At 57.4% G+C, this 27,534-nt stretch overlaps 1 protein-coding gene across 4 annotated transcripts in view; it reads left to right on the top strand.

Annotated features, from left to right (window-relative positions):
- Positions 1-27,534, top strand: part of STK32C (serine/threonine kinase 32C) — a 62,703-nt gene that overhangs the window by 21,930 nt on the left and 13,239 nt on the right. For 2 of the 4 annotated variants that reach the window (XM_073240097.1, XM_073240098.1), the window contains exons 2-3: positions 17,687-17,742; positions 27,061-27,212. In XM_073240097.1, coding sequence (XP_073096198.1) covers positions 17,687-17,742; positions 27,061-27,212 — 208 coding nt within the window. The remainder of the gene's footprint in view (positions 1-17,686; positions 17,743-27,060; positions 27,213-27,534) is intronic. The other 2 variants (XM_073240099.1, XM_073240100.1) reach the window with 1 other exon arrangement.

The raw sequence follows: 27,534 nt of genomic DNA on the forward strand, positions 1-27,534 counted from the left end.
TCTACATCACGTTTAACAGGGTTTTGATGAGTTTCTTACAAACAGAATGCAAGAAGAAGACAGGAGACAGCCCTGACCTCACGCCCAGGTAATCCCCAGCTTTGTGAAGCGCTCCGTGGTCAGGGTGAAAGTGTCCCAGCCGTGTAGAGAAGTGGGAAGCGAAGGCCTCCATCACATATGTAGTGCACGTCTCCACATGTGTGTGCCGCTTATGCAGAGTCTCTAGCGTACACGAGAGGGGTTGTCATACCCAGCGTGTCTGCACTTTTGCAAAACCTTTACATTGTCTTTGGGGCATTTTCTTATTGGCACATAAACCTTTTTAATGTCCACACACAATTCCACTTGAGGTGGTGACAGAGTAACCCGACCGGCATGTGCACCTGGGCTTCCCTGGGACTGACCTCCTGGCCGCCGCCCTGGTCCGCATGGAGTTCTGTGAGTTCACCGGTCGTGGAATTCCCGGGCCTGCCTGTCTCCAGCACCGGCCGGAACCGTTCATTCCGCTCTGGGAAGTCGAAGTGCTGGCTCCTCGTTCTGCCCCCGGCAGCTTTACCCGGGACAGAGGTGGCCATTCCGGCATGCGGCTCAGTGCCCGTTACGCCCATCTGCCCGTCAGAGCCTCGGCCCCTTTCCCCACAGGGCTGGCTTCCTCACTGTACAGCTTCATCGTAATGGAAGGAAATCAGGCCCCACTTATTATATTTCCCCCTTGCAGTGTTTTGATAAAAACCCTGCTTTTTCTCTTCAGAAGTTTTACATTTTTGTGTGGCTGAACTTATCTTACCCATTTGATGAAGAGGCCTTCCTCTGTAGCTTCTGGGGTTTGCTTCCTGCTTGGAAAGGCCTCTCGATGCAGATGACTTCACTATCACCCATTTTTTTTCTAGCACTCGTAAGGGTTCTTTGTGTATATGTGTGTGTGTGTGTGAGAGAGAGAGAGCGAGTGAGTGAGCGAGCTTCTGCTGTGTTTGGGGTTTGCTTTGTGCTTCAGAGTGAGGGAGGGTCAGGCTTCCCATCATTCCCCTTCCCCTGCCCACTCAGAAGGCCTCCTCTGTCCTGGATGCGTTTGCGTCTTTCTGCACCTCCCAGCATGTGGGTGGGTCTGTCTCTGTCTGTTTTGTAGCAGATACGTCTGTGTGCAGTATTTTAAAAGGACTCTTTTAAAAGACAGTTGAGAGTCGTATCTGAGGGTAAGGCCTGCAGGGAAGGGTGGTGGGAGACAGAGTCCCTGGGAATCTTCATGTGAAGGGGGTTGTCCCCTGAACTGTTCCCGAGACCACCCCCGATGGGGTTTAGAATATCAGCTTGCCCGGCAGCCTCCTGCCTTCTGTGGGATGAATGAATGTGATTGCATTGTGATTTGGGTGGGGAAGGAAGGGCCTTTCCCTGCAGCTGGAGCCCAGGCCGCCCTGCAGTGGGCTGTGCGCGGTGACCGAGCAGAGGGTCAGGCAGGCCTGCGTCGGCCCCCGGGGGAAGGAACCAGCTGCCTGCAGCCTCAAGGCAGAGGTTTGGAAAGGAGTGAATGTGTGCATGCATGTGTAAGGGATGCAGAGGTGAAACCTGCTCCCCCAGAGCTTTCCCCCAGCTCAGCTCAAGGCCACATAGAGTCCCCCCAGGTCTGGAATGGTGCCCGTGGGTCACCTGGAGGGGTCACAGGCCAGCATGTAATTCACATGCTCAGCTCTCCATGATGCCCCGTGCTAGGGTGTGGTGGGGGCCGTGGGGCCTTGGGCACAGGGCCAGGGCTGGTAGCTGGCTGATCCTCCGGGCTCCTGAGACCTCACAGAAGCCTGCTCAGGTTGTGGGTGAGGCAGGACACTGACATTCCTTACTGTCTGGAGACCTGGGGTGGTCCCACAAACGCCAGCCTGGCGCCTCAATGCTTGGGACTGCACGGGGCTGGGAGCCAGTTCTGCGGCCATTGCTCTGCCCAGGCCTCTGGGAGCTGGCTAGCTCTGGCTTTCTGCCCAGCAGCCCTCAGGGAACTCCTGGCCGGCCTGCCGCCCTCAGCCTGCTGCCCCGTGCTTTCTGCGTCCTGGCCAAGGCTTCCCTCTGGGGAAGCACAGAATTAAGCACCCACAAGAGTGCAGACAAACACCTGGCGCTGCTCAGACCTTCTTCCTCTTTTTTTGGAAACATGCAGGAGAACAGAAGCCTGATTCTCCACCTTGAAATAATGCCTTTCTCAATTCCATTCACTTTGGGCCCCTAAAAGACCCACCTCTTTTCCAGGATGATAATTAAGCCTCTTGAGCCAGGAGGAGGGTTGAGGGAGGGGAAACTGGGCTGGAGGCAGGCCCCCGCATCATGGCCATTGAGAGCTCGGCCATGGCCTTGAGCCCGGGGGGCGTCCACTCTGTGCTTCGGCTCCTGGGTCGTCCCGGAGACCGACCCGGGGCAGAAACCTTGTATGCTCGCGTACGTGGTGGGTGCCCCTTCTGGCACCTTAGGAAGCACATGGGATCCCACCCAAACCAGACCCAGCTCGGGAAAGGTCCTGACCCTGTCTGGTGCTGGCAGGTCTGCCGGGCAGCTGCGTTTGTAGGCTCACGGGTCCAACACAAGCTGATCCCATGCTGCCCAGCCTTTTGGCATCTTACAACTCCTTAAAAATCTCCTTTTTGTTTCTTTCCTTGAACAATTTTTCCTGCGTGTTTGTGCTGTTGCCTAGGTGTGTACCCACATTCTGATATTCTGTGGAAAACAAAAATTGGTGACCAAGAAGAGTGGTCATCAGGACAGTGGTGCCGGGACCTGGGGCCTGGGTGACTGAGCACAGTCTCCCACACGGGGTCCTCGGCCGCCTGCAGGCTCCTTCCCGAGCTCAGGGGCCTCTGTCTTCACTGCTTCCCGCCCCGGAGTGAGGGGCTGCGCGGGCCCAGACACCACAGCCAGAGCGTCTGTGCCTCCTACGGGGAGGCCCGGGGCTGGGGCTGGGGGCTGGGAGGGCAGAGCGGCCCGGGTTCTTGGTTGGAGGCCGCTGTGTCTCCAATGGATGGGGTCATTCGAGGACATGGTGGGAAGAGAATTGGTGGGCCGGGTCCAAGGGAGGAGGTGTAGGAGTCCCGGGCGGTGGGAAACCACGTGTGGGGGTGGCTCTGGTTGCCTGGGTGCCGGCCGCACGTGGTTTGCTGGCCCGTCTAATTGAATTGTCGGAGGACACGACGGGAACGGAACAGGCCTCGGGACGCCGTGTGACCTGGGGGCACTCACGTCGGCCTCTGGGGTCGCAGGCTCCGCTGCAGGGTCAGGCTCTTCCCTTCACTCGTGAAGCTGAGTCCAGGCTGCCCCAAGGCCAGGCCAGGCCACGGCTCCCTCCGCAGGTGGCAGGGCAGTGCATCCTCAGCCGACTCGTGCTGGCCAAGCCTTCACTGTTGCCCGTCTCACTCTTCCGTGGGCACCGGCCTGCGCCTGTGGGGCCAGACCCCACACCTACCAGAAGACCGTGTGTGTCTGGATGTGGGCACAGGCGGAGGCCGGCGCTGCCCAGCGGGCATGCAGAGCGAACTGCCCTGGTGGCTGTGGGGCAGGGGCCGCGGAGGCCTGGCAGACACCTGTGGGGTGCTCCGTTTACTTCAAAGGTCCTTAGACCCCAGGGTTTCGTTGTGTGGGGGTCACGGGCTGATGTCTTAGGGCCCCCGTCATGGCTGTCACCTCCATTTGCCTCCTTCTGAGGTGCCGCTGCCCGGGGTGTCCTCAAGAGGGACGACTCAGCCCTCGCCAGTGCCACCTGGTGAGCAGTGCTGGTCCCACCTGGGCGCGGCTCTGAGGTGAGAGGCCCTGTCGCGCGGGGCGGCATCGGGCTGCAGGTGTCTAAGGGCCCGTCCTGCTCGGGGCTCTGCAGCCCGCTGGTTTGCACTCGCCCAGGGTTACTCTGCAGACAGGCCAGTGCCTGCGGGGTTGAGGCGAGGCTCCTGCCTGGCCGAGGGGCAGCGGGTGGCCCATGGCCGGGCTCCAGTGAGGCCTGCTGGTATGGCCTGCGCAGCCTGGGAGGCTTTATCAGCACTCATTCCTGCAAAACAAACAACTGTATGGTTTATTAATCATTAAATATCGACTTTCCATCAAAACCACATGCAAATTCCTTTTCAAAGTAAAGGTCTGCGATAAAACCTTCCTCTTACAGTGAGATGTGATTTAAAGCAGCAGCTTTTCCTTAACAATGCTGCGTCCATTTATCCAAGCTCAGTGTGGGATTGGGGTTTGACTGAGACGCCATGCTGCCCTCCGAGAACAGCATCAGGCTGCCTGCCAGCTGCTCCAGAAGAGCGGAGCCCGCATCAAGCGGGCCGGTCCTGGGGCAGCAGACCACGGCCCAGGGGAGTCCGGTGGGGGGCCTCTGCTGAGCCCAGGCTGGCCACGCCTGGGGGCAGCTGGCTCGCTGTGCAGGCCATTGTTCTGGGGAAGCTGGCTCTGACTGTGGGGTCCTTGTCCACAGGCAGGAAGAAGCGTGCCTCCCACTTACGCCCCCCCTCTAGCCACAGGGAGGGTCTGGGCCCATCCTGTCCTGTCCTGTCCAGTGAACCCTCCAGTTTGCAGGTTGATGGCATGCCTTGATTCCTGCTGAAACACTTACTTATCTTGCAGCTGTTTGGATTCATCCCGTGTTTTTAGCATCCCACAGATTATAAAAGAGAGTAGCTGAAGCCCAGTATCTTATCAAGGGTCTGCCTGGGAGAGAAAAGCTCGCTTGGCGTGGGGCCGGGGATGGCACAGGGGTGGTGGGACTACAGTTTGCCTTTGCCCGTCTGGTTTGTTTGCTCATTCAACAAGCCTCCACTGGGTACAGCGGGCTAGGCTGGGAGCCGCTGGGGGCTTCAGAGGGCACCATGGTCAGCCTGAACAGATCTGCCAGGGACCCACTGCCGGGGCCTCAGGGCACCTTCTGGGACCAGCACCTTCCCCTCCTGATTAGAGGCTGCCCTCTGGCCATTCAGTGAGCCTAGAAAGCACCGTCACATTCCCTCCATGTGTGAAGCTGCTCGGAGGCTGAGCAGGTGGGAACTGGCTCTAGGTGAGGCTGAAGGAGGCATGTGGGTGATGACACATGGGGCCACAGGACACGGAGGAGACCTGAGGTTGCCCACCCATGCACCGCGAGGCGAGGGCGCCCCAGGTAGATGGGGCGTGGTGACTGCCTGGAGTCTGGCAGCTTTGATTTGTAAGCTGACACAGGGAACGAGGCCTCCACTCCTGTCAGCTGGGCATCATCGGCCTTTGTTCCCTTGGGGATAAATCAATCCATCTGCCAGTCCCAGGCCCAGCAGCCTGCGCGGGAGGAGGCGCGGCGAGGAGGTGATGGCTTTGGCAGGGCCGTGGGGCATAAGTGATAAGTGGCTGTAAAACCCACACTAGCCTAGACACACATTTCCCAAGCACCACCTCCTCCCCATGGCAGCTTGTGACACTTCCCGAGTTCTCTGGGGGATGGTCTGGCCCAGCCGGCAGCAGGCTTCATCCTGCGTCCCTTCCCCATAGCTTGGGGATTTCCAGGATGCCCTGCAGCACGTGGCCTCCAGGCAGGATGCGTCAGTCAGACCTGGGCTGGGAACTCAGTGAGCCCACCTAGAGGAGCCTGGGGCAGGACCCTCACGCCCTACCACTGTGTGCACACGCACACAGACACACATGCAGAGAGCTACACCTGCAGGCATGCACATGCACACCAGTGTGTACACATGTGCACACACACAGCCATGCCACAGGCACACAATTCACACCCGTGTGTACACATGTACACACACAGAGCCATGCCACAGGTACACAACCATGTGTACACATTTACACACATAGAGCCACGCCACAGGCACACAATCCATACCCGTGTGTACACATGTACACACACAGAGCCACACCACAGGCACACACATTCACACCCATATGTACACATGCACACATACAAAGCCATGCCACAGGTACACACCCATGTGTACACATGTACATACAGGCACACATATATACACCCATGTATACACATGTACACACACAGAGCCACACCACAGGTACACAATTTACACCTGTGTGTACACATGTACACACAGAGCCGTGCCACAGGCACACACAAGTGTGACCTAAGATAGACAATTGGCTCCAGAATAAAAGTGAATTCTGTGCTGTGCAAACTTCTCCCATTTTGGCCGGGTTTCAAAGGGCTCTGAAAGGAGAGCAGCACACTGTGCCTGACACCCTGCTTCTGAAGGGGGGTCGTCCTCTGGAGTGGTTTGTTCTGCCCAAACTGAGCTTGACACATACTGTGGGCACGGCTTCTGGGTTGGGGTGGGTGGAGAGGAGCGGCGACTCCCTGCGACGGCCGCAGTGCTTGGTGGTGAGTGGCAGGCATGGCAGCCCCAGGCCCCGGGGTGGGCTGGAAGCGCCGCTCTCGTGACGTAACATCAGGCAAGCTCTCCTCGGAGCCCCTTCCCGCAGGCTGAGCCCAGCCCCACGCCCCTGTCCCCCAGAGCACTCCCGGCCCCCTCTGCACCGCCCCCGCACCCCCACGCTCCCCTCCCCAGCCTCGCTCCCCTCCCTCGATTGGCCTGCCCATCTGCCCCCGGCCCCAGGGGCTGTGCACCCTGGATTCCTGTCCTGACTGCAGTTTGCCGGCTCCGTGGCCGTGGGCAGATCACCCAGCCTCTCTGATCCTGCTTTCTGCTGTCAGATGGTGAATGACTCTTTCCCACAGTGTAGTGAGTGGACTGGATACCTAAAACCCCTCTACAAATGGGCCATAATCTGTATTTTATGTATTTGTACTTGGGCGTAAGTACAGTAAAATGCACAGGCCTGAAGTGTGTGGTTTGATGAGTTTTGACAAATGTGTAGCCAAGAGCTCAGTCGAGGCACACAGAGCATCGCCGTCACCCTGCAGGGTCCCTTCTTGCTCTGTCCCAGGTCCCCCACTCGCCCCCCTTCCCCGGGGCAAGGGCGAAGCTACTTCTGTCACTGTGGGATCTTTGTCTGTCCTTAGATGTATGTAAGCAAGGCCACACAGTATCTGCTCCGTCGCTCAGAGCAGTGTCTCTGAGATCCGTCCATGGGACGAGACATCAGCACTTCATCCTTGTTTGGAAGGGAGTTGCCTGGTCGTGTTCTGCTATGTGACTGTGACGCCCTTTCTCCACCCATCTCGTGCGGATGGGTATCTCGGCTGTTCCCTGTCCGTGGCTGCTGGGAGTGACGCTGCAAAGAACATTCCTGTGCAGACATCTGTTTGGTTTCTCCTGGGAAACATCTAGGAATGGAATTGCTCGGTTGCCCAGCAAGTGTATATTTAGCTTTCCAAGAGACTGCCAGTTCTCCAGACTGCCTTGCCGGGCCCCGCACCCCCAGCCACCTGTAGAGTCGAGTAGCTCTGCGTCTGTGTGGCACCGGGTGTGGTCAGCCTGATTCTGACTGGCCATTCTGGTGGGGTGAGTGCGCATCGCCCCAGTGCTGAGGAGGCTGAGCATCGTTTCCTGTGTGAGTTGGCCTTTCATAGGTCTTCCTTTGTGAATTGTCTGTCCAAGTCTTTTTCCCAATTCTTAACTGGTCTGGTTGTCGTTTTGTTATTGATTTGCAGGAGTTTGTTACTGAATCTGGTTGTGAGTCCTCTGCTGCCATATGTGTTGCAAATATTTATCCTGGGTCATACTTTTCATTTTCTTAATAATGTCTTCTCAAGAGCAGGCATATTTAATTCTGATGAAGCAAAATTGATCAATTTTTTTTTAATGGTTCATGTTTTTGGCATGTGGCTAAGAAATCTTTGCTTATCCTTAGGTTGCAAAAATGTTATCCTCTGTTTTCTTCCAGGCATTTTATACTTTTAATTTTCTTATTTACACTTGGAATCCACCTAGAATCGTTTCTGGCCATGGTATGAAGTATGGGCCAAGGCTGACATGTCTCCCTATGGGTGCTCAGCTGGCCCAGTACATGTTGAAGGCTGACATGATCCCATAGATGTGCAGTAGTGCCACCGAAATCTCACTGGCCGGTTGGCGTGTGGGCCTGTTTCTGCCCAGCCTGTCATTCCATCGTTTCGGGTGTCTGTCCTCACACCAGCGCCACGCCAACCCAGTTACTGTCCCTTTACGGGAGGTTATAAGGTCAGATAATAGTGTGTGTCCTCTAACTTTGCTCTTATTTTTTTAAAGATTACTTTTTACTATTCTAGATACGTTAGCTTTCCATAAAAACTTTAATCTGCCTACCAGTTTCTCTGAAGAGGGCGAGCTAGGGTTTGGACTGGGGTTGCGCTGATTCTGCAGACATGTGGGAGGCGTGGCATCCACGCGCTCTTGCTCCGGCCCGGGCACGGGTGCGTCTCCACCTGTTTAGCTCCTCTGATGCCTGACGCCTCTGGTGCTACAGGGGTGACTCCCACACACCTTTCTTCAGGTGGACCCCTATGTGTATGATGATACCTTTCTGCCACTGCTGGTGGAATTTTTAACATCTTACTTTTCAAGTTTCTGGTTATTTTATTAGAAATACCGGAAGTTTTGTGTATGGACCTGCACCATGTGCTCTTGTTTCATTCACTTAATTCTAGGAGGGGTCTGTGGATTCCGCAGATCTCTCTGGATGGCCGTGTCATCTGGGAGCCATGACATTCTGACTTCTTCCTTTCCTACTGTTTATTTCAACTTCTTTCTTGCATCCTTGGCTGGGGCAGGATAGTGAGGAGAGGTGAGAGCAGGCAGCCTTGCCCCAGTCCCCGGCGTAGGGGGAGGGCGTTCAGCGTGTCCCTGTTCAATGTGGCCTAACAGGAAAGAAGTTCTGTCCTGTTGCGTCTGCCGAGAGTCTTTTCCGTGAATTGCAGCACATTTTGTGAAATGCATTTTCTGCCTCTGCTGAGGTGATCATTCGACCCTCCTTCTTCATTCTGTTAGTGCTGTGACTCCCACACTGATTTCAAAGTTCGACCGACCTTGCATTCCTGGCATGTACCTCACTCATTCATGATGAGTTGTATTTTTTACATATTGCTGCTTATTTGCTAACATTTTGTTAAGGAATTTTGTATGTATGTTCATGAGGAATATTGGTCTGTGATTTTTTTTCTTGTCCTTGTCAGGTTTAGACGTCAGGAAAATGCTGGTCTCATAAAGCAAGTTAGGAGATGCTCACTTTTTCTGTTTTCTAAATGAGTTTGTATAAGATTCATATTGTTTCTTCCTTTAAAATTTGACAGAAGCTGTCTGGGCTGCAGGCTTTTTTTAGCAGGGTGGTTTTCAATTATGGCTACATTGTTTTAAATGATATAGGGCTGTTCAGATTGTCTTTTGTCATTTTGCATTGGTTTGTTAAATTGTGTATCTCAAGGAATTTTTCGATTTCATCTACAAATATCATTTGTCAACATGTTTGTATTTATTATCCTTTAAATGCCTGTTGTATCTGTAATGACATCCTCTTTCTAAAATTCTTAATATTTGTATTTTATCTTTTTAAAAAAATCAGTCTTCCAAAGGTTTTTCTCAGTTTTATGAGTCACAAAAGTGACTTGGTTTTGCTGACATTCCTCTGTTATTTGTCTCTGATTGATTTCCAGACTTTGTTATTTTCTTCCTTCTGCTTTAGATATACTTTGTGCTTTTATTGTCTTCCCATTTTCTAATGTACTTCGCACTATAAATTTCCCTCTTTGCACCACTTTGGCTACATCATTTTTGATATGTTTCATTTTCAAACTTGTATGTACCCAACAAAAAGTCTCAAAATATATGATGGGCCTGCAGGGAGGGATAAACCCAGCATTGCAGTGGGAGGTTTCGGTCTCTGTTATTGTCAGGCCAAGGGAACACAACGCAGCAAGAGGATAAAAGACCTGCACGTCACAATTAGCAGTGCACACGATTAGTGGACGCATGTAGAACTCTGCTTCCAGTCATTAGAAAATAATGTTTTTTTCTACAGCAAACCAGGAGTATTTATAAAAAATTTCACTTCATATAAATGAGATCATACAGCATCTGCTCCACTGATGGAGCGTCTCTCTCAATGCATCGCACCTGTGAGATCCGTCCCAGCTGATGTGTGAGTGGTAATCCATTCATTCTCTGTCTGTCTGGAACTCTGTGTGACTGCATGGCACTTTACTGACCCATCTGCTGATCTTGGGCATTTGGGGTAGTTTCCAGCTTCTGACCGTCCCAGCCTTCTTGTGCGTGTCTCCTGGTAAACATGTGGTATTTTGAGGTGTGGATTGGCTTGACTGTGTGGGGTGGGCTGGGGCCGGGCTGGGTGGCACCAGCTCCCCTGCATGGCCGAGGGGCGGCCGGGAGCGATGGCTGGGCTGTGAGTGGGGCCCGGCTGCCACCCCTTCTGGGAGGTCAGGGCTAATGCTGCCTCTCTGCTTCTGAGCAGCCACCTGCCTGGAAGCTGCTGGCATCTGGCTTTGGGGGGGTCTTCAGCGGCTCTCTTGCTGGCTCGGCAGGCGGGGTCCAGCCAAGGCTGCCTGGGGACAGTGGCCGAGTCTACAGCGAGGGGCGCCCCTGTTGCAGGGACGTTTCCAGGGACAGCCCTGAAGCAGGAGCCCCAGCCTGGGACCCTCTCTTTCCCAGCATTCGGGCTTTGCCTGTACTTGTCCCTAAATCAAATGCAATGCTGCTTGTGCCGCAATACGCTTCTGGGCCGTGGTGACATGGGCCCTGCCCTTACCCAGTGACAAGAAACTATGGCGACCCCCAGGCTAATAGTTAGCTGGCTGCCATGTAAAGGCTGACAGGTCGATGATAGCCTATTGAAAATGCTCAGCTGCTTCACTGAAGCCACCTGCCTCTCGGGTGCCATGGCCCAGACGCTCTCAGGGAGGCCACGGGGAAGTTCTGAAACCCTGGTGCCTTCCCGACAATGGGTCGCATCCTACCCTATGAGGAAGGACGTGCAGGGCAGCGTTCCCACCTGGCCAGGTGCATGTGGGAGGCTGCACGGGGAAGATGCCCACATGGGGTGAGGACGGTCTCCCAGCCTGAGGCCTGAGGAGCCTCCTTGGAGAAAAAGGGGTTAGAGTGGCATTTAGTCCAACCAGTGCTGCAGGCAGGCGTCTGCCGGGAGCTCCAGGACTGTCAGCTTTTCTGGGCCCTCAGGGGCACGTGAGCCTTTGGGGGAGCCCCAGTGAGCCTGGAATTCAGATGGCGAGGGGCCCACATCAGCCCTGTGGACACAGCTCAGCTTGTGCACACACAGAAGTGTGCATGCATGCATGTATAAATGTGCACATATAAAGGATACACACACTTCAGGTACAAATGCATGCCATGCATACAGCACACAGATGCAGTATAAACACACATGCAGGCACATGCTCACATGCATACAAGCACATGTGCATATATGTGCACACGTATGCACCCTCACCCAGAATTTGTCCTTCCCAGGCAGGCAGCAGGTGGCACGTCTGGCCTGGCACCCCTGTCACCTGATTGCTCATGGAGCCCCTGGACTCATCCTCCAAAAACCCAGAAAATGACAAGTATAGCCAAGGATATGGAGAACCAGGAACCCTTGTGCACCTTTAGGGCTGTAAAATGCTGCAGCCGCTATGGAAGCAGCATGGCGGCTCCTCGAGACATTAAACAGGACTACCAGGCGACCAAGCAATGCCACGTCTGGTCTGCACCCACAGGAAAGGAAGGCAGGGGCTCAGAGAGAGATCTGAGCACTTATGGCACAGCAGCATTATTCACAGTAGCTAAAACATGGAAGAAATGCAAGTGTGCATCAACAGGTGAATGGATCAGCAACATGTATATATGCACGATGGAATATTATTTAGCCTTAAAAAATATAGGCCACAACTTGGATGAACCTTGAGAACATTATGCTGAGTAAGATAAGCCAGTCACAAAAAGACAAATTCTGTGTGATTCCATGTGCACAAGGTCCCTAGAGCAATAAGGCAAATATCACAATAAAGGATGTCAAATGAATAGTCTGCTCTCTTGGTGCATATAAACATTATGTTGACAGTATACTGCAGTCTGCTAACTGTGAGGTAGTAATACATCTAAAAAACCAATGTACATACATTTATGAAAAATATTTTATTGCTAAAAAGTGCTGACCATCATCTGAGCTTCCAGTGGGTCAATCTTTCTGCCGGAGGAGGGTCCCCATGGGGATGCGCTGGCTGGCTGATCAGGGTGGTGGTTGCTGAAGGCTGGGGTGGCTGTGGATTTCTTAAGCCATATCCCTAAGGGTTGGGACCACTTTTTACCCCCACGGGGAGCCAGCCCCTGGTAGATTCCCAGTGTGTGGCCTGGGCCCCTGTGTGTGCAGCTGGCACTGCCCAGAGATCAGGCCTGCGCTGGCCATCTGCTCACAGCCTGGGCCTCACTGCATCTGCCCACTGCCCTGCTCTCTGGATGGGGTTGGGCTGTTGCTCACACAGGCCACAGGAGCTGCTGGTTCCCCAGAGCCGTCTCCACTCAGTCCCTTTCCTGGCACATGCCCTTGGCGTAATTCTCACTCCCAAGCACCCAGGAGGCACATCCCCCAAAATGTGGAGCTCCCAGCAGTGCTGAGATGGGAGGGGTGATCAGAGGACCCAGCACAGTGGACCGGGAGTGGGAGCCAGGGGTCAGTTTGCTCCAGAGTCAGAGCTGAACTGTTCCAAAGGCCTGCTTCCCCCTCCCCTGCTTGGCCCCGCCCCAGACCAGGGTGGCTTCCCCCCAGCTCCTGGGTCCTCAGGGCACACCGTCTGCCCACACGCCCATCCTGGGAGTCCCCAAGCAGCTTGCACGCCTGGTGCGGGGCCAGGTGGCATCAGGGTCCCTCCCTGCTGCTGGAACTGGGCTGGGGCTTAGCGTCCGGGTGGCGGGAGGCAGCTAGTCAGGGGCCTTGAGTGGCAGATTCCCTCCAGGTGGCCTGGGAGGCACTGCTGCCTACAACCCCGGGAGGCGACGGGAGCCGAGCGTTCAGTCCTTCCCACCCCGGGCGTCTAGTCCTTTCCACCCCAGGCAACCCCCGCCAAGCCAACCGGGTACCTTACTGATCTGGCTGTTGCCTTAATCAGTAATTTATGAGCATTTCCCGTGCTGGGAATGTCAGTGTGAAATGCAGGAACACAGTCTCAGACCACCTCAGACCAGTCAGCACCCAGCACAGCGGCCCTCTGGGCTGTTACTGTAACAGGCACGGGAGGTCTCCTCCAGGACCGCCTGAGTCCAGCCTGGCAGGAGGCGCCAGCACTTGCTGGCATCTGGTCTTGGCCACTCAGGCCTCCACTGGGCCCCCAGAAGCCTCACGCATCTTTGCCCCCATACCTGCTGTTTTTCTCAGAAATGACAGGCTGGTCTAGTTGCTCCTGCGCTGGGGCAGTGAGTATCGGGCAGGAGCACGGAGTGCTGGCCTGGGATCCCACGGCAGTCACAGGGCAGTGGTGAGCTCTCGGAGAGGCCGGTGGAGGCGCCTGGAGGAGGGCCAGCAGCCGGCAGGGTGGCCTGGAGAGATGGAGTGTAGACGCCTTCCCCGTGGAGGGACCTGGACCTGAGGGTCAGGGTGCTGGCTCCCCTCGGGAGAAGGTGACCCGTTCTCTTCGGCCTCTCTTACCACGAGTCTGCCGGGACCTCCCAGCTCAGCTCTCTCCTCTGTAGAATGTGAGCACCCGCCCCCTCCCAGGTTGCTCTGTGTTAACAGTGATAAGGACCAGGGGCATTTCCCAGAAGGCCCAGCTCCTGGCGCCTGCCACGCTGGGCCTGCTGGGGCTCCGCTCCCTGGCAGGCTTGTGGCCTTGGGGGACGGGCAGTGGCAGACGGGTCAGGATCTCAATGTTGAGGCGACCATCTGATGGCCCACTCCCACATGCACAGGTGGACTGTTCTGTGCAGCCCTGTGGGGATGTCCAGAGGCCACACAGACTGTGCAGCCAGACTGCAGCTCTGAGTTTTCTGGGCCAGAGGGTGTCTGACAAGATGTGATTGCCTCCTGCACGAGTCTCAGCCCCCTGGGACGCTTGGTTCATCATCACGATTTCCCACATTATTCTCACGGCTGCTGTGGCACTCTCCCGAGGTCACGCGCCAGCTCCACCAAGGATGCCCTGTGAGCTGAGGCCTCCTGGTGATGGGGGGGTGGGGGTGGGGGGCTGGGTGGGGAGGTGGGCTGGGAAGGGAAGGTGTGGGCTGGGTTCCAGGTACTTGCCCTGAGAGCGGGCAGCTCACCCACCATGCGGCTTCTCTGCAAGCTACCCTGGCCCCCTGGCCCCAAAGGCACTGGGACTGGGGTGTGTGTTAGGAGCAGGGCTGCTCCCGGCCCGGGGGCATCTGGGCGAACGCAGTGTGTTGCCATTGACGGTTGGTCACAGTGACTCAGGACTCTCCCAGGACCTGTCTTCTGCTCTCCTCACTGGGGGCAGTTTTGGGGCTGTTTTACACAAAGCCCTGGCCTAGGGAAGGACTGCATTTTACCTGAAATCTCACTGGGAGATTTCCTAGCACTTTCCTGAGATGTTGGAAATGCCTACCAGGCTGCTCACTGCGCTCAAATGGGAAAGAAGGCTCAAGCCAGGCCCACAGGCAGTGCAGACCATCATTGTATTTTTAGGAAGAAAGTGTCCAAACATTGCCTAACACTTGGCTTTGGATTTTGTGGCAGCTGTGCAAGAAGCCTTAGGCTTTCTCTGCCCACTTCTGTCCCTGTGCAGCCAGCACCGTGCTTTAGGACGGTCCCTCTCTCTCGTCCCCCCTGCCCACCTTTGCCCTGTGAGCCCGTGGCTGCCCTCTCCTGTGACCCACGGGACTGAGGACACAGCCCATGTACAGGCTGGATGAGACAGCACCGGGGGCCCTTGTTTCAAAACAGGACCATCTGTGGCACGGTTATAGTGGCTGGCAGGGCGCCAGGAAACCACAGATGTTTTGCATGAGTCTCGCTGGAAACAAGGCCCCTGGAGGGCTGTCCAAGCTTCAGGAGCGGAGCCCCTTGCCTTTTCCTTGAGGGGTGTGGGTGGCTCCTAGAGGAGCCCCGAGATGGAATGAGGAACTCTGAGCTGTGACAGATGGTGGGAAGTTCTACTGGGGCCGCTGGGCTGAGTGGAGGAAAGTGCTCCCTGAGCACTGGGCTCCCTCTGGTCAGTGACCCTGGGCAAGCCAGCAGCCCTCGGAAAGGACTGGTGTGGGCGCCCGAGGCCATGGGCTGTGCGGGAGGCTTGTGTTGGCGTCTCGACCCTGGTGAAATAGAGTTCAGACGTCTCCCGCTCGCGGTCAGTTGGCTGCATCGAGATGACCTACTTTCATAGCTCTGGCCTGCTTTGGAGGGCCAGCGGTGTGAAATAAAAGTCTTCAAGAATACATACTCTTAAAACCTTCTTTTTAAATATTTACCTGAGCCAGGAGAGCCAGTGCCGCTCCCATGGGGCAGTGTAGCAGGGCCCCTGGGCTCGCAGCCTTGCTGTCAGGGGCACGGCCCAGCCACCTTGGCTTCGTGTCCTGGGATGGACACGCCTTGGCGTCAGAGGGGGCTGTCGGGAGCTGAATCACCTTGTTTGCCTCCGTTGTGACTTGGGAGGCGTGCACAGGTGTCTGACGCGGTGCCAGCCCTGCTGTGGTGCAGTATGATTGCGCTGAGAATGAGGCAGGCAGTCCTGCTTGTCCATAACTCAGGGAACCCCGGCCACACCGTCACGCCAGCCCAAGTGTCAGCTTCAAAAATGTACCCCCGAAGGCCACGTAAAAAGTTGCCCCTGATTATTTTTCTCCCTGGTGGTGGGCACGTGTGTGTTTGCTGGCTAAGAGTCTGACTCCCCGCACGGGAGGGGCTGCTCTGGGAGGGCACGTCCATGGCCTTCTTCCGGGATCGGGAGCCCTGGGCTTGCCTGGTGGCACCCGGCCTCCCGAGCAGACCTGTGCCCAGAGCCCATAGTCAAACACAGCCAACGTCCTGCCCCAGTGACCTAGGAGAGGTGAGGCGTTCCCTGCAGAGTGGGGGTGCTGGGGAGCCCCCCAGGGCTGAGGCAGCTCCTGGTGCCAAGCACAAAGCAGGAGGGCCCTGTGAGGCTGCCCGCCTGCCTGGGAGGACCGACAGAGGGCCAGAGGACAAGGGACGGTGGCCCCCAGGCTCTGGGGTGGCGACCTGCATCTGGAGACTGAGGGCTGGCATGTGGGGCAGCCTGGCTTCCAGGGCTCAGGGCTCCACCCCACGCAGAGCTGGGCTTGAGGTGAGACCCTCCGGGGCTGCCTGGAGCCACAGGGGGCTGAGGGCGGGTGGGGCAACATGGGGCTTTAGCTCCCACCCCTCTGCTGATGGGTCTGCCCCTCCCAGGGTGACCAGCAGCCTTGCCCCCGGGCTACAGTCCCTCCCTGGGTCTATTCAGTGCCTCTCACTGTTGGGGGTGCTGAACTTTGGAAGTGGTTCTGACTTCTGTGCAGCCTCCGAAAGCCCGGGGGACAGCCTGTGAGCAGTGTCCCCCTCCTGGGGCCACACTTTGCCTGGGGTGGAGGCCTGCATGCTCCTTGGGGCACCGGGGACTCACCCTTCTCCTTACTGGGGAGGCCTGCCCAGGGTCCGGTGTTTGGGGACCTTCACTTTACCAACATCAGTGCCCTCCACAGGCGTCTGGGTGGTGGCCACGTTTGCAGCATGGCTTCAGTTCATCTGTGTGATTACAATATTCCTCTCTCTTCAGGGCCAGTCCGACAACTGTTTTAACAAATCTGCATGGGATCCCCCTACCCCACCCCCGACTGCCCCCATCCTGCCGGCACCTCCCCCTGGAGCAGGGTGGGCTAGAAGCAGCAGGCATGGCTGGCCCAGACAGGGGCAGCTGTGGGAGGGCCTAGCCCTGCCCGGGTAGATGAGGACCTGCGTGCTGCTGCAGGCACGGGGGACGGGCCGCAGACAGCAGCTGGGGCTCCCGCTCCCCTCGGAGGGCCTCATATGAGTTGCTGGGCAGTGGGTGGGTGGGGTGGACAGGGGCCTGGGCATCAGGGTGGGACTGCAGGTCCATGGGTGCCTGAGGAGCCCCCAGTCACAAGACAGAGGGACTCCGGTTAGCCTGGTAGAGCTTCTCTGGGTGCTGGCCACCCCGCTGAGCAGGCTGCAGCGGAGAGGGCCACCCCTTGGGGATGGTCTTTCTCAGGCCTTCTGCTGGGCCTGGAGGGATGTGCACCCCGCCCCACTCTGGGGCTGCCTGGGGACTCTGCCTGCCTGCAGTCTTCACAGTCACAGCCCCTCTTATTCATCTGTCTTTCCTGCAGTGTGTCTGTGTGGCCCCTTGGGATTGTACCATGAACTCCCTGGGAGGGTGGGGGACCTGCTCCCAGGCTCTGGGTGGCCCTGAGACTCCTGGGGCTGCCGATTGGCAGGTCTTCCTGGTTCAGGGTGGCTTCTATGGGGGTTGCTGGGTGCCTGGGTTTAAGCTGAGCCCTCTGGGTACCATTTGCTCCACTCATGCTGTGTCCTGTCTGTGGGTCGCTGACCTGGCTTGGCCCACAGTGAGTGGGAAGAGGGGCCCCCGGGACTCACCTCTGCCTCGACTCAGGGCCCCCTGCGTTGCACATAAGCCTGAGTTTAGCCCCAGCCAGCAGCACGAGTGACCCTCTTCCAGGATGAAGGGGGTGGCCAGAGGTCTGCAAGGGGCTCCCTGCAGAGGTGGGTGGCCCTGGGGACTCTTCCAGCTGGGGGCTTGTTGGGGGGCATGGCCTTCCTGCCACCTCACCTGGCATCCACCTCACCTGGTGTCCTTATGTTCTTTCTGCAGTGAACTTTGACCACTTCCAGATCCTGCGGGCCATCGGGAAGGGCAGCTTTGGCAAGGTAAGGCGGAGCCACAGAGGCCATGCTGACCCTGCTCTGAGAGGCTGGCCCACCCCGGTCTGTCTTAGAGGCTGTAGGTGTGCGGCGGTGGGGGGACTGGCTGCCGGCAGCGGAGGGGGTGTGCACTGAGCTCCTGGGGCCTGAGTCTTTAGTCCAGGTCTTTGGGGGTCTTGCGGAGCTCAGCTGGGAGCAGGGGTACAGCCAGCACCAGTGCTGAGTCCGAGGGCTGACACCAACACCCCCACGTGCTCAGGATGGCCCTTCTTAGAGACGGAGCCTGGGTGTGGGCCACCCAGAGTGCAGGAGCTGCTGTGGCCCTCTCACACGGCCGCGGTGCATGGGCCAGGCCGCTCCCCCAGGGGTGCAGGGGCATGGGCAGCAGCGTCCTCGTCCCGGGCAGCCATGCCGCTCCTGGCCCCACGCGGCCTGCGTCAAGCCCCCATCTCGCCACCCTTTTGCTTCCTCTTGGCCAGACCTAACTTCCTGATTGCAGCTTGTACTGTCTAGAGACTGGGGGTAATTACAACTCAGAGAGGCTAATGAGGCCCTGGAAAGTCTGAAATCAGCTCTTGGGACCCTGCCTGTGGGTCTGTTGTAGATGGATTGCCTCCGAATGGACCTTTTCTTTCGAGCTATTGAGGGGGCTTGGCGGGTGAGGCCTTTGTCCCCTGCCCCGCCTGCGCAGCTGTGTGGATGCCCTGCCTGGCGTGATTGTAACAAGGGCAAATTGGCTCCTTTGCATGAATTCACTGAGAGACTCTCACGGCCTTGTCAGAGACCAGAAGGGCCCTGTACAGTGGCCTGGGCATTCCAAGGTCAGGCCCCGGCTGGACGAGGCTGGGCCCCAGCACCAGGGACGGCAGGGGCTGGGAGCATGGTCCCCCTCCTCTCCCGACCGCAGGGAGCTGTTCGGTGAGGGCAGGGACTGTTTCCGGCTGCCCGGGCTGAGGGTGGACGCCTGGCCGTGGAATTGCAGGGACCCAGCGTGGGGGCCTCCCCTCGGAGCAGTGGCCGTCGGAGTTTATCTCATGTTCTGAAGTGGGCCGAGGTGCATGAGAATGCTGGCCCCTCTCTGGGTCCCCAGGCCTTGCTTGTGGGCCATCTTCTGTGTGGCCAGGTCCCTGTGCTTGCCCCAGGACAGTGTGTGAGCGCTCGTTACCTGGCAGGGTGCTGCTGGCTGGGCCCAGCCAGGTGCCTGGTTTTGGGCCGAGCAGCGTGGGCAGATGGAGCTGGTGGACGGCTGAGAGCGGCAGGAGCGGCCAGCCCCGTGTGTCCCGAGTGGGGAGGAAGCTGCCCTGCCTGGGTGCTCGGCCCATGCGCACGGCGATGCAACCATCTGGGCTGGAGGCTGTTCTTTGCGATCAGAGGAGGTGAGGGTGCCCACGCTTACCCTGGGCCTGGGCTGCTTTGTCTGCAGTGGGAGCCCCGTGGCCCATCCCTGCTCCTTTATTAGTTTTTAATTTTGAAAAACTTAAAACCTAAGCAAAAAATAGAAGTAGAATAATGAGCCACCACCCACTGGCTCCCACTCAAGGCTCCTGTTCCGCTGTTACCCCTCCACAGCCCCTCTGCACGCTGGGTACTGGAAATGAGCTCCAGAGAGCGCATCATTTACTCATAAACACTTCACTGTGAATCTCCAAAAAATAAGGGCTCTTTCCCTAAACATAATCGCAATATTTTTTCACACCTAAAATGATTAACAACATCCAGATATCAGCAGATACCATGCCAGGCTTCATGTCTCCTGATGGTTAGGAATTTTTCATTTTGACTATGATGATTTGTTGTGATTACTTGGAGTCAGAATCCAAACGAGGCCCCCCTGGTGTGGTCGGCTGCGTCCCCGTCCCTCTTTCCCTGCAGCTTCTCTGCCGCGGGTCCAGCCAGCTGTGTGCCCTGAGCGGCTGCTGTCCGGGTTCAGCTGGCGTGTCCCCCTGCAGGCTGGCGTAAGCTGGCCGTGATCTCGCCCGGCTGGACGGAGGGGGTTGACTTTGCAGCAGGGCTTGCCCTGGGGGCACCCCCCAAGTTCTCCATCAGGAGCCCGAGTCTGCACGCCTCCTGAGGCTGGTGCCACCGACAATCATTGCCAGCCGGTCACTTCCTTAGGGCTGTGGCGGTGGCTTTCCAGGGCCGTCGCTTTATTCTGATTAGCTGAAACAGGCCAAAAATACACTTCCTCCTTCATGTTTGTAGAGGATGCATTTGAGTCGCAGCTCACCTAGGAGATGCTCTTCCCCATCACCAGGCGGTTTTCAAAGGACAGGGTTGGTTCCCAAGGCCTCTGAAGGCCAGCGAGGCTGTGCTCCACTGGGAGTGTGCGTGTGTGTGAACTGTCTGTGTGGCCACGTCCACCCTGGCACTGTGCTTGTGGACACCCGGAAGGCCCTGCTGCTGGCCCCCTGGTATGGACCCCTGATGCTTCCCATGCCTGGACGGCACCCTCGCTTGCCGGTGTGACGGGGTGCTCTTGCCCTGAGGAATGAGCCCATTTCTCCGTGGGACCCATCCTTTGGTGGCATGGCAGTTAAAGACCATAGTTTGCTCAGGGCTCCTGGCCGGTCATCTTTGCAGTCCTTTGGGTGGCCAGAGCTGGGGGACCCTCAAGGAGCACCCCACAAGGTGTGTTTAAGGCCACTTGAACTGGTTCTTCTCTGGTGAGTCCCCCACCTGGATCCACATTAGCTTATGTTTTATTTTGCTGTCATTTTTAGGGATTGCCTTTTATATTAAATTTAATGATTATGTAAGATATTCAGATGGTGTTAAAATAAAAGCAGGAATAATCAGGACAGGGCAGCTTCTGCTGCTCTTCCTTCTATGTGGTGCCCTCCTTCCTCCTATAAATACCCCTTTTGAAAAAGGTTTTGGCTTACATTTCCATTGATTTCTTTTTAATATATTCACACGACCTGCTTCTTACCGACAGCAGCCCAGCACTCCCACTGCCTCCACGCTTTGCTTTGCTCCTTAGCGGTATTTCTGGAGACGTGCTCCGCCCGCGGATGCGGCGGTCGTGGCTCCTCACGGCAGCATAGTGCCGCTGGCAGTACAGGTGCAGGAGCTCCCGGATGCCGGGCCCGTGGCTACAGGCGAGTGGCCTAGGCAGCCTGTGCATGGCTGGCGGGCGTGGAGGTCAGGGGTCCGACGTGGGAAGCAGCTGGCCACCGTGGGGGTGTGGGTGAGGCTGGCTCCCGGCTGATGCCCCAGGAGAACTGGTCCCCCGCTTCTCCTGCCCGCAGGGGCGTCATGCAGTGCTCGCGGCCCCACATCCCTGACACGGCCTCTGTGCTCACGTCTCCTTGGACTCCGGCCCCCCTGCCTCTCTCTTCCTGTATAAGGACCGTTCTGCGGCACTGCGCCCACCTTGGATGCTCCTGAGCAGTCCCCCCGTGAGCTGTGTGCCACCCAGGCCCATCTGCAGAGCCCCTCCTCTCATGGAAGTGGCATCTGCACACAGGTTCCAGGGGCTAGGACCTGGACATCGTGTCTGGTGGGCCTCAGGGTCTCCAACCTTGAGCGATCACAAGCAGTGCTGTGCCACCATGCCGCACACATAGTCCGGGGGCGCCTTTGCCGCCACATTTTCGGGTTAGCTCCTAGGAGTGGAGGACGTGGGCTGCATGAGAAATGTGTGCGTGATGGTGTGAGACGTCGCCACCCCCCCCACACACCCCCGCACAGCCCTGTGCTTGTTCCCAGCACGGCGCCTGCCACGGGGCGTGTGCCAGAGGCTTGGATTTTTGCCAGATGGCAAGAAGCGGCATCTTACTCAGCTTTACTTTGCATTCCTCCTGTAATCAGCAAGGGGGAGCATCTTTCCAAGGTCAGAGGGCCATTCGCACAGCCTTTGCCCGTTCTTCTACGGGTTGGTGGCCTTCTTCATTGTAGAGACTCATCTCTGAGATGTATTATCCTCTTATCTCTGACATTAACTGCAAATACCTTCCCAGTTAGTCTCTCAACTTTGCGTGCTTTTTCTTTGTAAAATTATTTTTCATTTTCGTGTGGTCACGTCTCCCCACCCTTTTCCTCGCTGCTCTGGGTGCCATGTCGCAGGAACGTGGCCGCCCCTGTGGCCGAGGGCTCCATCACGCGTCTCCATCGCCTCACCTTCCACGGGTCACATTGAGGCTCTTCCGTATCTGCAGTGCACTCCGGCTACAGGGTCACGAGTAGATCAGATTGTGTCTTTGCTAATACAGCTGTTCAGTTATCCCAACGTGACTTATTAGAAAGTCCACTTTCCTATATATTTGAGATGCCACCTTTATGATGTACTAAATATTCTTCGGCAGTTGGGCCTATTTCTGGATTCTCTCTTCTGCTCCACGGCCCTCCTGTCTGTTCTGCTGCAGGACCCCACGCTTTATTGTGGAAGCTTTATATAATACGCTGTGACACCTGTTAGGGCTCAACACCGCTGCCTTGTCCTTCTTTTCGAGGTTTTTCTGTCTAGTTTTGCTTGATTGTCTTTCTGGATGAATTGTACAACCAATTTGTCAGCTGTGGGGGAGAAAGCCCTGGTATTTTCACTGGGACTGTGTTGAGTTTATAAAGCACCTTAGGGAGGAGTCACATATTGATGCGAAGCCTTCCCGTCTGAGACCCTGGCCTGCTTTCCATCTGCTCTGTGTGTGCGGCGTCTCTGAGGAGCGTCCTGTAGGTTTTGTGAAAGTTTTTTATTTTGCTTTTATAAAAGCATTTTCTCTCCCATTACATCTTCAAACTGGAATTTGTTTATATGTACTAAGGCCAGCAAATTTTGTATATTGATCTGATAATTTGCTATTTCACTAATTTTTCTCATGATTGCAGTAGTTTTTCCATTGCTTATTCTGATTCTGTTGAATCCAGATGCAAAACTGCCTGCAGGCAGAGATGGCTGACATCTTTCATTCCAGGTTTGGCCCTGCATCTGGGCTCTGCGTTTGCTGGCTGGAACTGGGGCTGCATGGGAACCCACCACACTCTGATCCTGTTTCCTTCTCTGCAGGATGGGGCAGCCGAGGGACCTGCCCCTGGGAGAGCTGTGTGGATTAAATGACAAATCAGTGTAGACCCCCGGGCCTGCTCCTGGCACGAGGGTACCAGTTGGAGGGCCTGGCTGTGGACAAGGAGTCCTGTGTGGCCAGCTGATGCCTGTGGCTGGCTTGTGGAGCCTCCTTGTGGGCCTCTGGGGCGGGAGTCCGGCCATACTTTCTCCTCTGCCTGGAAAGGACCTTCTCCTGGATGGCACTGGGACCCTTCTGCAAACATTTATTGAAATATTCATTATGATCTGGCAGCTCTGTTCTAGGAGCTGCGAAGCACCTGGGAACAAGGCAGATTAACTCCCTGCTCTGGGGGCCAGCACTCAGTCGGGGAGAAACAGAGCTGGGCAGGTCAGCAAATGACCGTGTGGCATGGGAGGGACATTAAAACATGCAGCTGGGAGAGGCAGGGGTGGATGAGGCTCTCTGCCAGGTGGCCAGGCAGCCTCGGGTGAGCAGAGGTCCGCTGGCCTCCTCCCCATGCATGCAGCCAGCCACAGGGTCAGGCGTGGGTCCTGATCAGTGAAGCCCACACTCGCACAGAGGTGGCGCTGTCCAGGCCTGGGCTCCCGCTCACTGCTGGGCTGCCCTTGCTGGCCAGCTTGCCACTCACGGCCTCAGGGTGGCTGCTGCACCTCCAGGTTCCAAGCCTGGCAGAGGAGCCAGAGACCCTGTGTTCTCTGCCCAGAGAAAGTCCTAAAAGTGCAGACTTCAGAACAAGTAGGAGTAACACCCTTGCTTGCCAATATCTGCTCCAGAGGTAGAGCATGTTCTGGCCGCTGCAGAGACAGGCAAAGGCCTGGTGCCCCTCCTTTCTGCTTCGGGCTGAGGAGGAACCTTGGCATAATGGCCTCGCCCTGACTCTGGTGGCCAGCGCTGGGTGGACGGTGTGTATCTGCCCACGCTGTTCCCCTGCACACCTACCCTTCCTGCCATTCTGGCTCCGTGACCAGGCCCTGCAGCCAGGATCCAAGCCCTGGGCTGGGGGCGCTGGCCTGTCATCACTGCAGTCAGCTCATTTCTGAGCGCACAGCATTGTGTCCTGGCTAAATGACAGCATTCGACCAGGGAAGAGCCACGGGCTGGGAAGGAGTGTGGCAGGAACATGGGCTGGCCGCCTGCAGGCCGGCTGGGCTGGGGCGCCTGCAGACCATGGGAGGCCCACTGTCTCCTCAGTAGCTACGGCTCTGCCCGCGCACTCGGTTGTCTGTAAGCTGGCCTAATTAGCCCTTTACTTGCCCAACTTTGCTAGGCCCCCAGATGTCCCTGCAGGAAGGATGCAGAGGGTCCCCAGCATCTCTTAGGAGGTAACCCAGCTATGTGACTGTAGCAGATGCAAGAAAATAACCTCAGTGTCAGACAGGGCCACTGCCAGCTCACTGCCCTCACAGCCATCGCCTGGGGCCCCTTTGGGGGCTGCCAAACCCTTCCCATGAGTTTTGTGCATTTCTGTGGCCCCAGGAGTCTCTGTCAGTATACTGGCCATGGTCCGGGTGGCCGCTGCTGAAACCCCAGCTGGCCCTCTATACCCACCTCACCCCCAGGGGATGGCAAGGCAGGTCTGGGCCAGGGATACATGCTGGGGCCATTGCTGCCCAGGGGCATGTGTGAGCTCACTCTGAGAGTGAGGGGACCCTGGATAGGGCCTTTGTAAAAAAAGAGCCACCCCAGGGGATCCTGGGCAGGGGCAGCTTCTCAGGAGGGTCCAGAGGAGAGGGGTCACCAGACGTGGTGGTCAGGAGCCTGGCGTGGCTCTGCTGTGCATTCTCTGAGCATCCTTCCGGTTCAGTGTCCAGAGCTGGCCCCGCTCCCCATGGGCTCCCCCCAGATGCCCACTGCCCAGCTCCCCCACCCAACACCTGCAGACATGCATGGGCCGGCCACAGGGACAGAGACCCAACAGAGCAGGGCTCCAGGCCCTTGGACGTCTCCAGGAGATCCGTCTGCAGCCAGACTCTGCCTTCCCTGCGGCTGCGGAAGCTGCCCAGGTGGGAGTAGGAGGCCGCTTCCCTGCATCATGTCAAGGCTCTAAGTACCTGTTGTCATTTGCTTTCTGGGGAATAAAAATTACTTGGAAAGAAAAAGAATTTGAGGTGAATCACTAAATGTGCAGAAGATACACAGGTGTCCCGTTAAAACAGCTGTCACCCACCATCAGTCACCAGCTGTCCCGGCTGTGGCTCAGTGCCCCGTGGCAGTGGCGCTTCCCTGAGCCCCGGGCTGTTGGGCTGGGGTCAGCAGGCTTTATTTCGCGGCGCTTAGATCTGTTCCTGCCTGGAAGTCGAATGTTGGAGGAAGTAGAGACCAATTCCATTCGAGGAAATGGCTGAAGGTGGTCAGCCTGCTCCGTTTCCAAGGCATAGTCATCAGAGCCGGGCCTTCCACACCCTTTTCATGAACACTGCCCGTTTGATCTGCAGCACCTGGGGCCCCTCTGGACGGGGTCGGCCCCGAGCCCAGTGCTTCACCCACCGCTAGCTGGAGCCTCAGTGGCCCGGCAGCCCCCCCAGAGAGCGTCAGGACAGGTTGAGTTTAAGGGGGACCTGGCCCATCTCGAACAACTGCGAGTGGACCCAGCAGCCCGTGGGCCTTGAGGGCTGGTCCCAGCCTGCAGCGTGAGGCCAGGCCGGCTTGGACAGGTGCAGGCAAGGGGCTCTACCCAGCGCCAACCACTCCGCCCCTGCTGTACTCAAGGAGGCGGACCTCCATCTGCCTGCGTGGACTTGTCTGCCCCCAGCTGAGAGGGTGTGTGCGCGGGGACAGCGCGCGGGGCCAGCTGCTCGCCCTCCAGTGGACGGAGCTCTTTCTGGGCAGCATGAAGTGTCAGTCTGGAAGGGCCCTGCACTCAGCGGAAGGTGGGCTTATTTTCATTTGCCTCCTGACACTTAGAGGCCGGTAGATGGTCAACCGGGGTTTTGCTCTTCCAATGGCTTGCACGCCCTTCCTGGAGCTGGGAGGGTGTTTCTCATCCGCTGTGGGATAGAATTGCAGGACAGATGGCAGGTTTGAGGTGCAGGCCGGGCAGGACCCGAGCGTGTAGATGTCCACCACGCAGCCCTCTTCTACCTGTGGGCATCGCCTGGGGCTGGCAGTGTGGCCTGGGGTGGGTGGCCATGTGGTGGTGTTACTTTGGAAGCCGCAGCTGTGCTCGGGGAGGTCCTGGACTGGATGAGCTGGGCCGTTCGGGCTGAGAAGCTGCTAGCTGCTGTGTCCAGAACCCCGGAGCCACACCTCCCTGGGGGCTGAGGGCACTGTGTCGCCAGACGCCTCAGGATGATGTTGCAGAAGCCAGAGCGGGGGACCGGGTCCCAGTCTGCTGTCCCCAAGTGTGGCCACTCCCTTCCACCCATGCTGATTCCAGCATCTGTCTCTCTGGGCCCATCATCTCTGTGTTAAATAGTGGAGCTTTTCGTTCTTGCTTGGTACTTTAAAAGTTGTCATGTGTCATTAAAAGTCTTCCTAAGTGTCATTTCCGTGGCCACATCTGTGTCTATAGGTCGTTAATGTTAAGGTTGTTTGAGTTTGTTAGAAGCAGTTCGTTTGATGAGATGAACCTATTTTGGAGAAAAGGATCTGCATTTTTTAGGTGCATCCCTGGGCGAGGGAATGGGGGTCCCCGGGGAATGGGCTCCTGCTTCCCTGGCCCGACTCGGTTGCTCCTGGACACGTCTGGTCAGTTCCAGGCCGCCTGCCTCTGCCTCGGTTCTGGAATCTTCCCTTTCCTCCAGCCCCTGGCGCCTGCCCTGTGAAGACTGGAGATGACTTGTGGGGACTCAGAAATGGCTCTGGGTGTCTGTCCTCTGAGGGGTGGGGCCCTGGAGCAGGTTCCACAGCCCCCCGACCAAGCACATAGCCCATTAGCTGCACCCCATTGCCAAGTGGCCTGCAGTTCTGTGCTCAGAGGGGCAGTGGGGTTTAAGAGCTGTGCAGGGACCCTGTCATCACAGGGGGCTTGAGTTGGGGAAGATGGCCCCTGGTTGAGGGAGGCAGCTCTCTGTGGCCTTCCCGGGTGCCAGGCTCTGGCTAAGGGCATCTCTGCCAGTCACCAGCAACTGTCCCAGCCAGCTGCTGTCCTGAGCCCTGGAAGGGGAACCAGGTCATGGCTGGCAAGGGGCGAGGCACCGGAGAGGCCTGGGGACCCCCGGCCTGTTGTGCTCCTGGGCAGCTCCTCACTGCTTTCTGAAGGTGCGCACAGGTGCCTGCCCTGCCAGACACTGGGAACCGGGGCGGAGGCTGGTGGGGCTCCATCCCCGGGCGGGCGTGCTGAAGCTCCCTCTGCCCCCAGGTGTGCATCGTGCAGAAGCGGGACACGGAGAAGATGTTCGCCATGAAGTACATGAGCAAGCAGCAGTGCATCGAGAGGGACGAGGTCCGCAACGTGTTCCGGGAGCTGGAGATCCTGCAGGAGATCGAGCACGTCTTCCTGGTGAACCTCTGGTGAGCCTGCTGCGGGGGCAGAGGCCCGAGGCTGGGGTGGCCACCCTCGCCTGCCCTGGGCTCCCCTCCCTGGGTGCCCTCCTGCCTCTGGGACCCCCACGGCCCTCCCCACCGTCCCCGTCCAGTGTCCCGGGGCAATAGCCGTAACCACCCAGCGTTCGTCTCCCAGGCCGCAGGAGCCCGGCTTTCCCAGGAAGGGTGGCTGTGGCCCAGGGAGTTTTGCACCAGAGATGGCAGGGGAGCCCTGCTGGGGCCAGGGGCCTCCCCAGTGCAGGGCCCTCCTGATGTGGGGTCCTCCCCAACACAGGGTCCTCCTAAGGCC

This window comes from Manis javanica, chromosome 7 (assembly GCF_040802235.1).
Source record: "Manis javanica isolate MJ-LG chromosome 7, MJ_LKY, whole genome shotgun sequence".
Classification (NCBI taxonomy): Eukaryota; Metazoa; Chordata; class Mammalia; order Pholidota; family Manidae; genus Manis; species Manis javanica.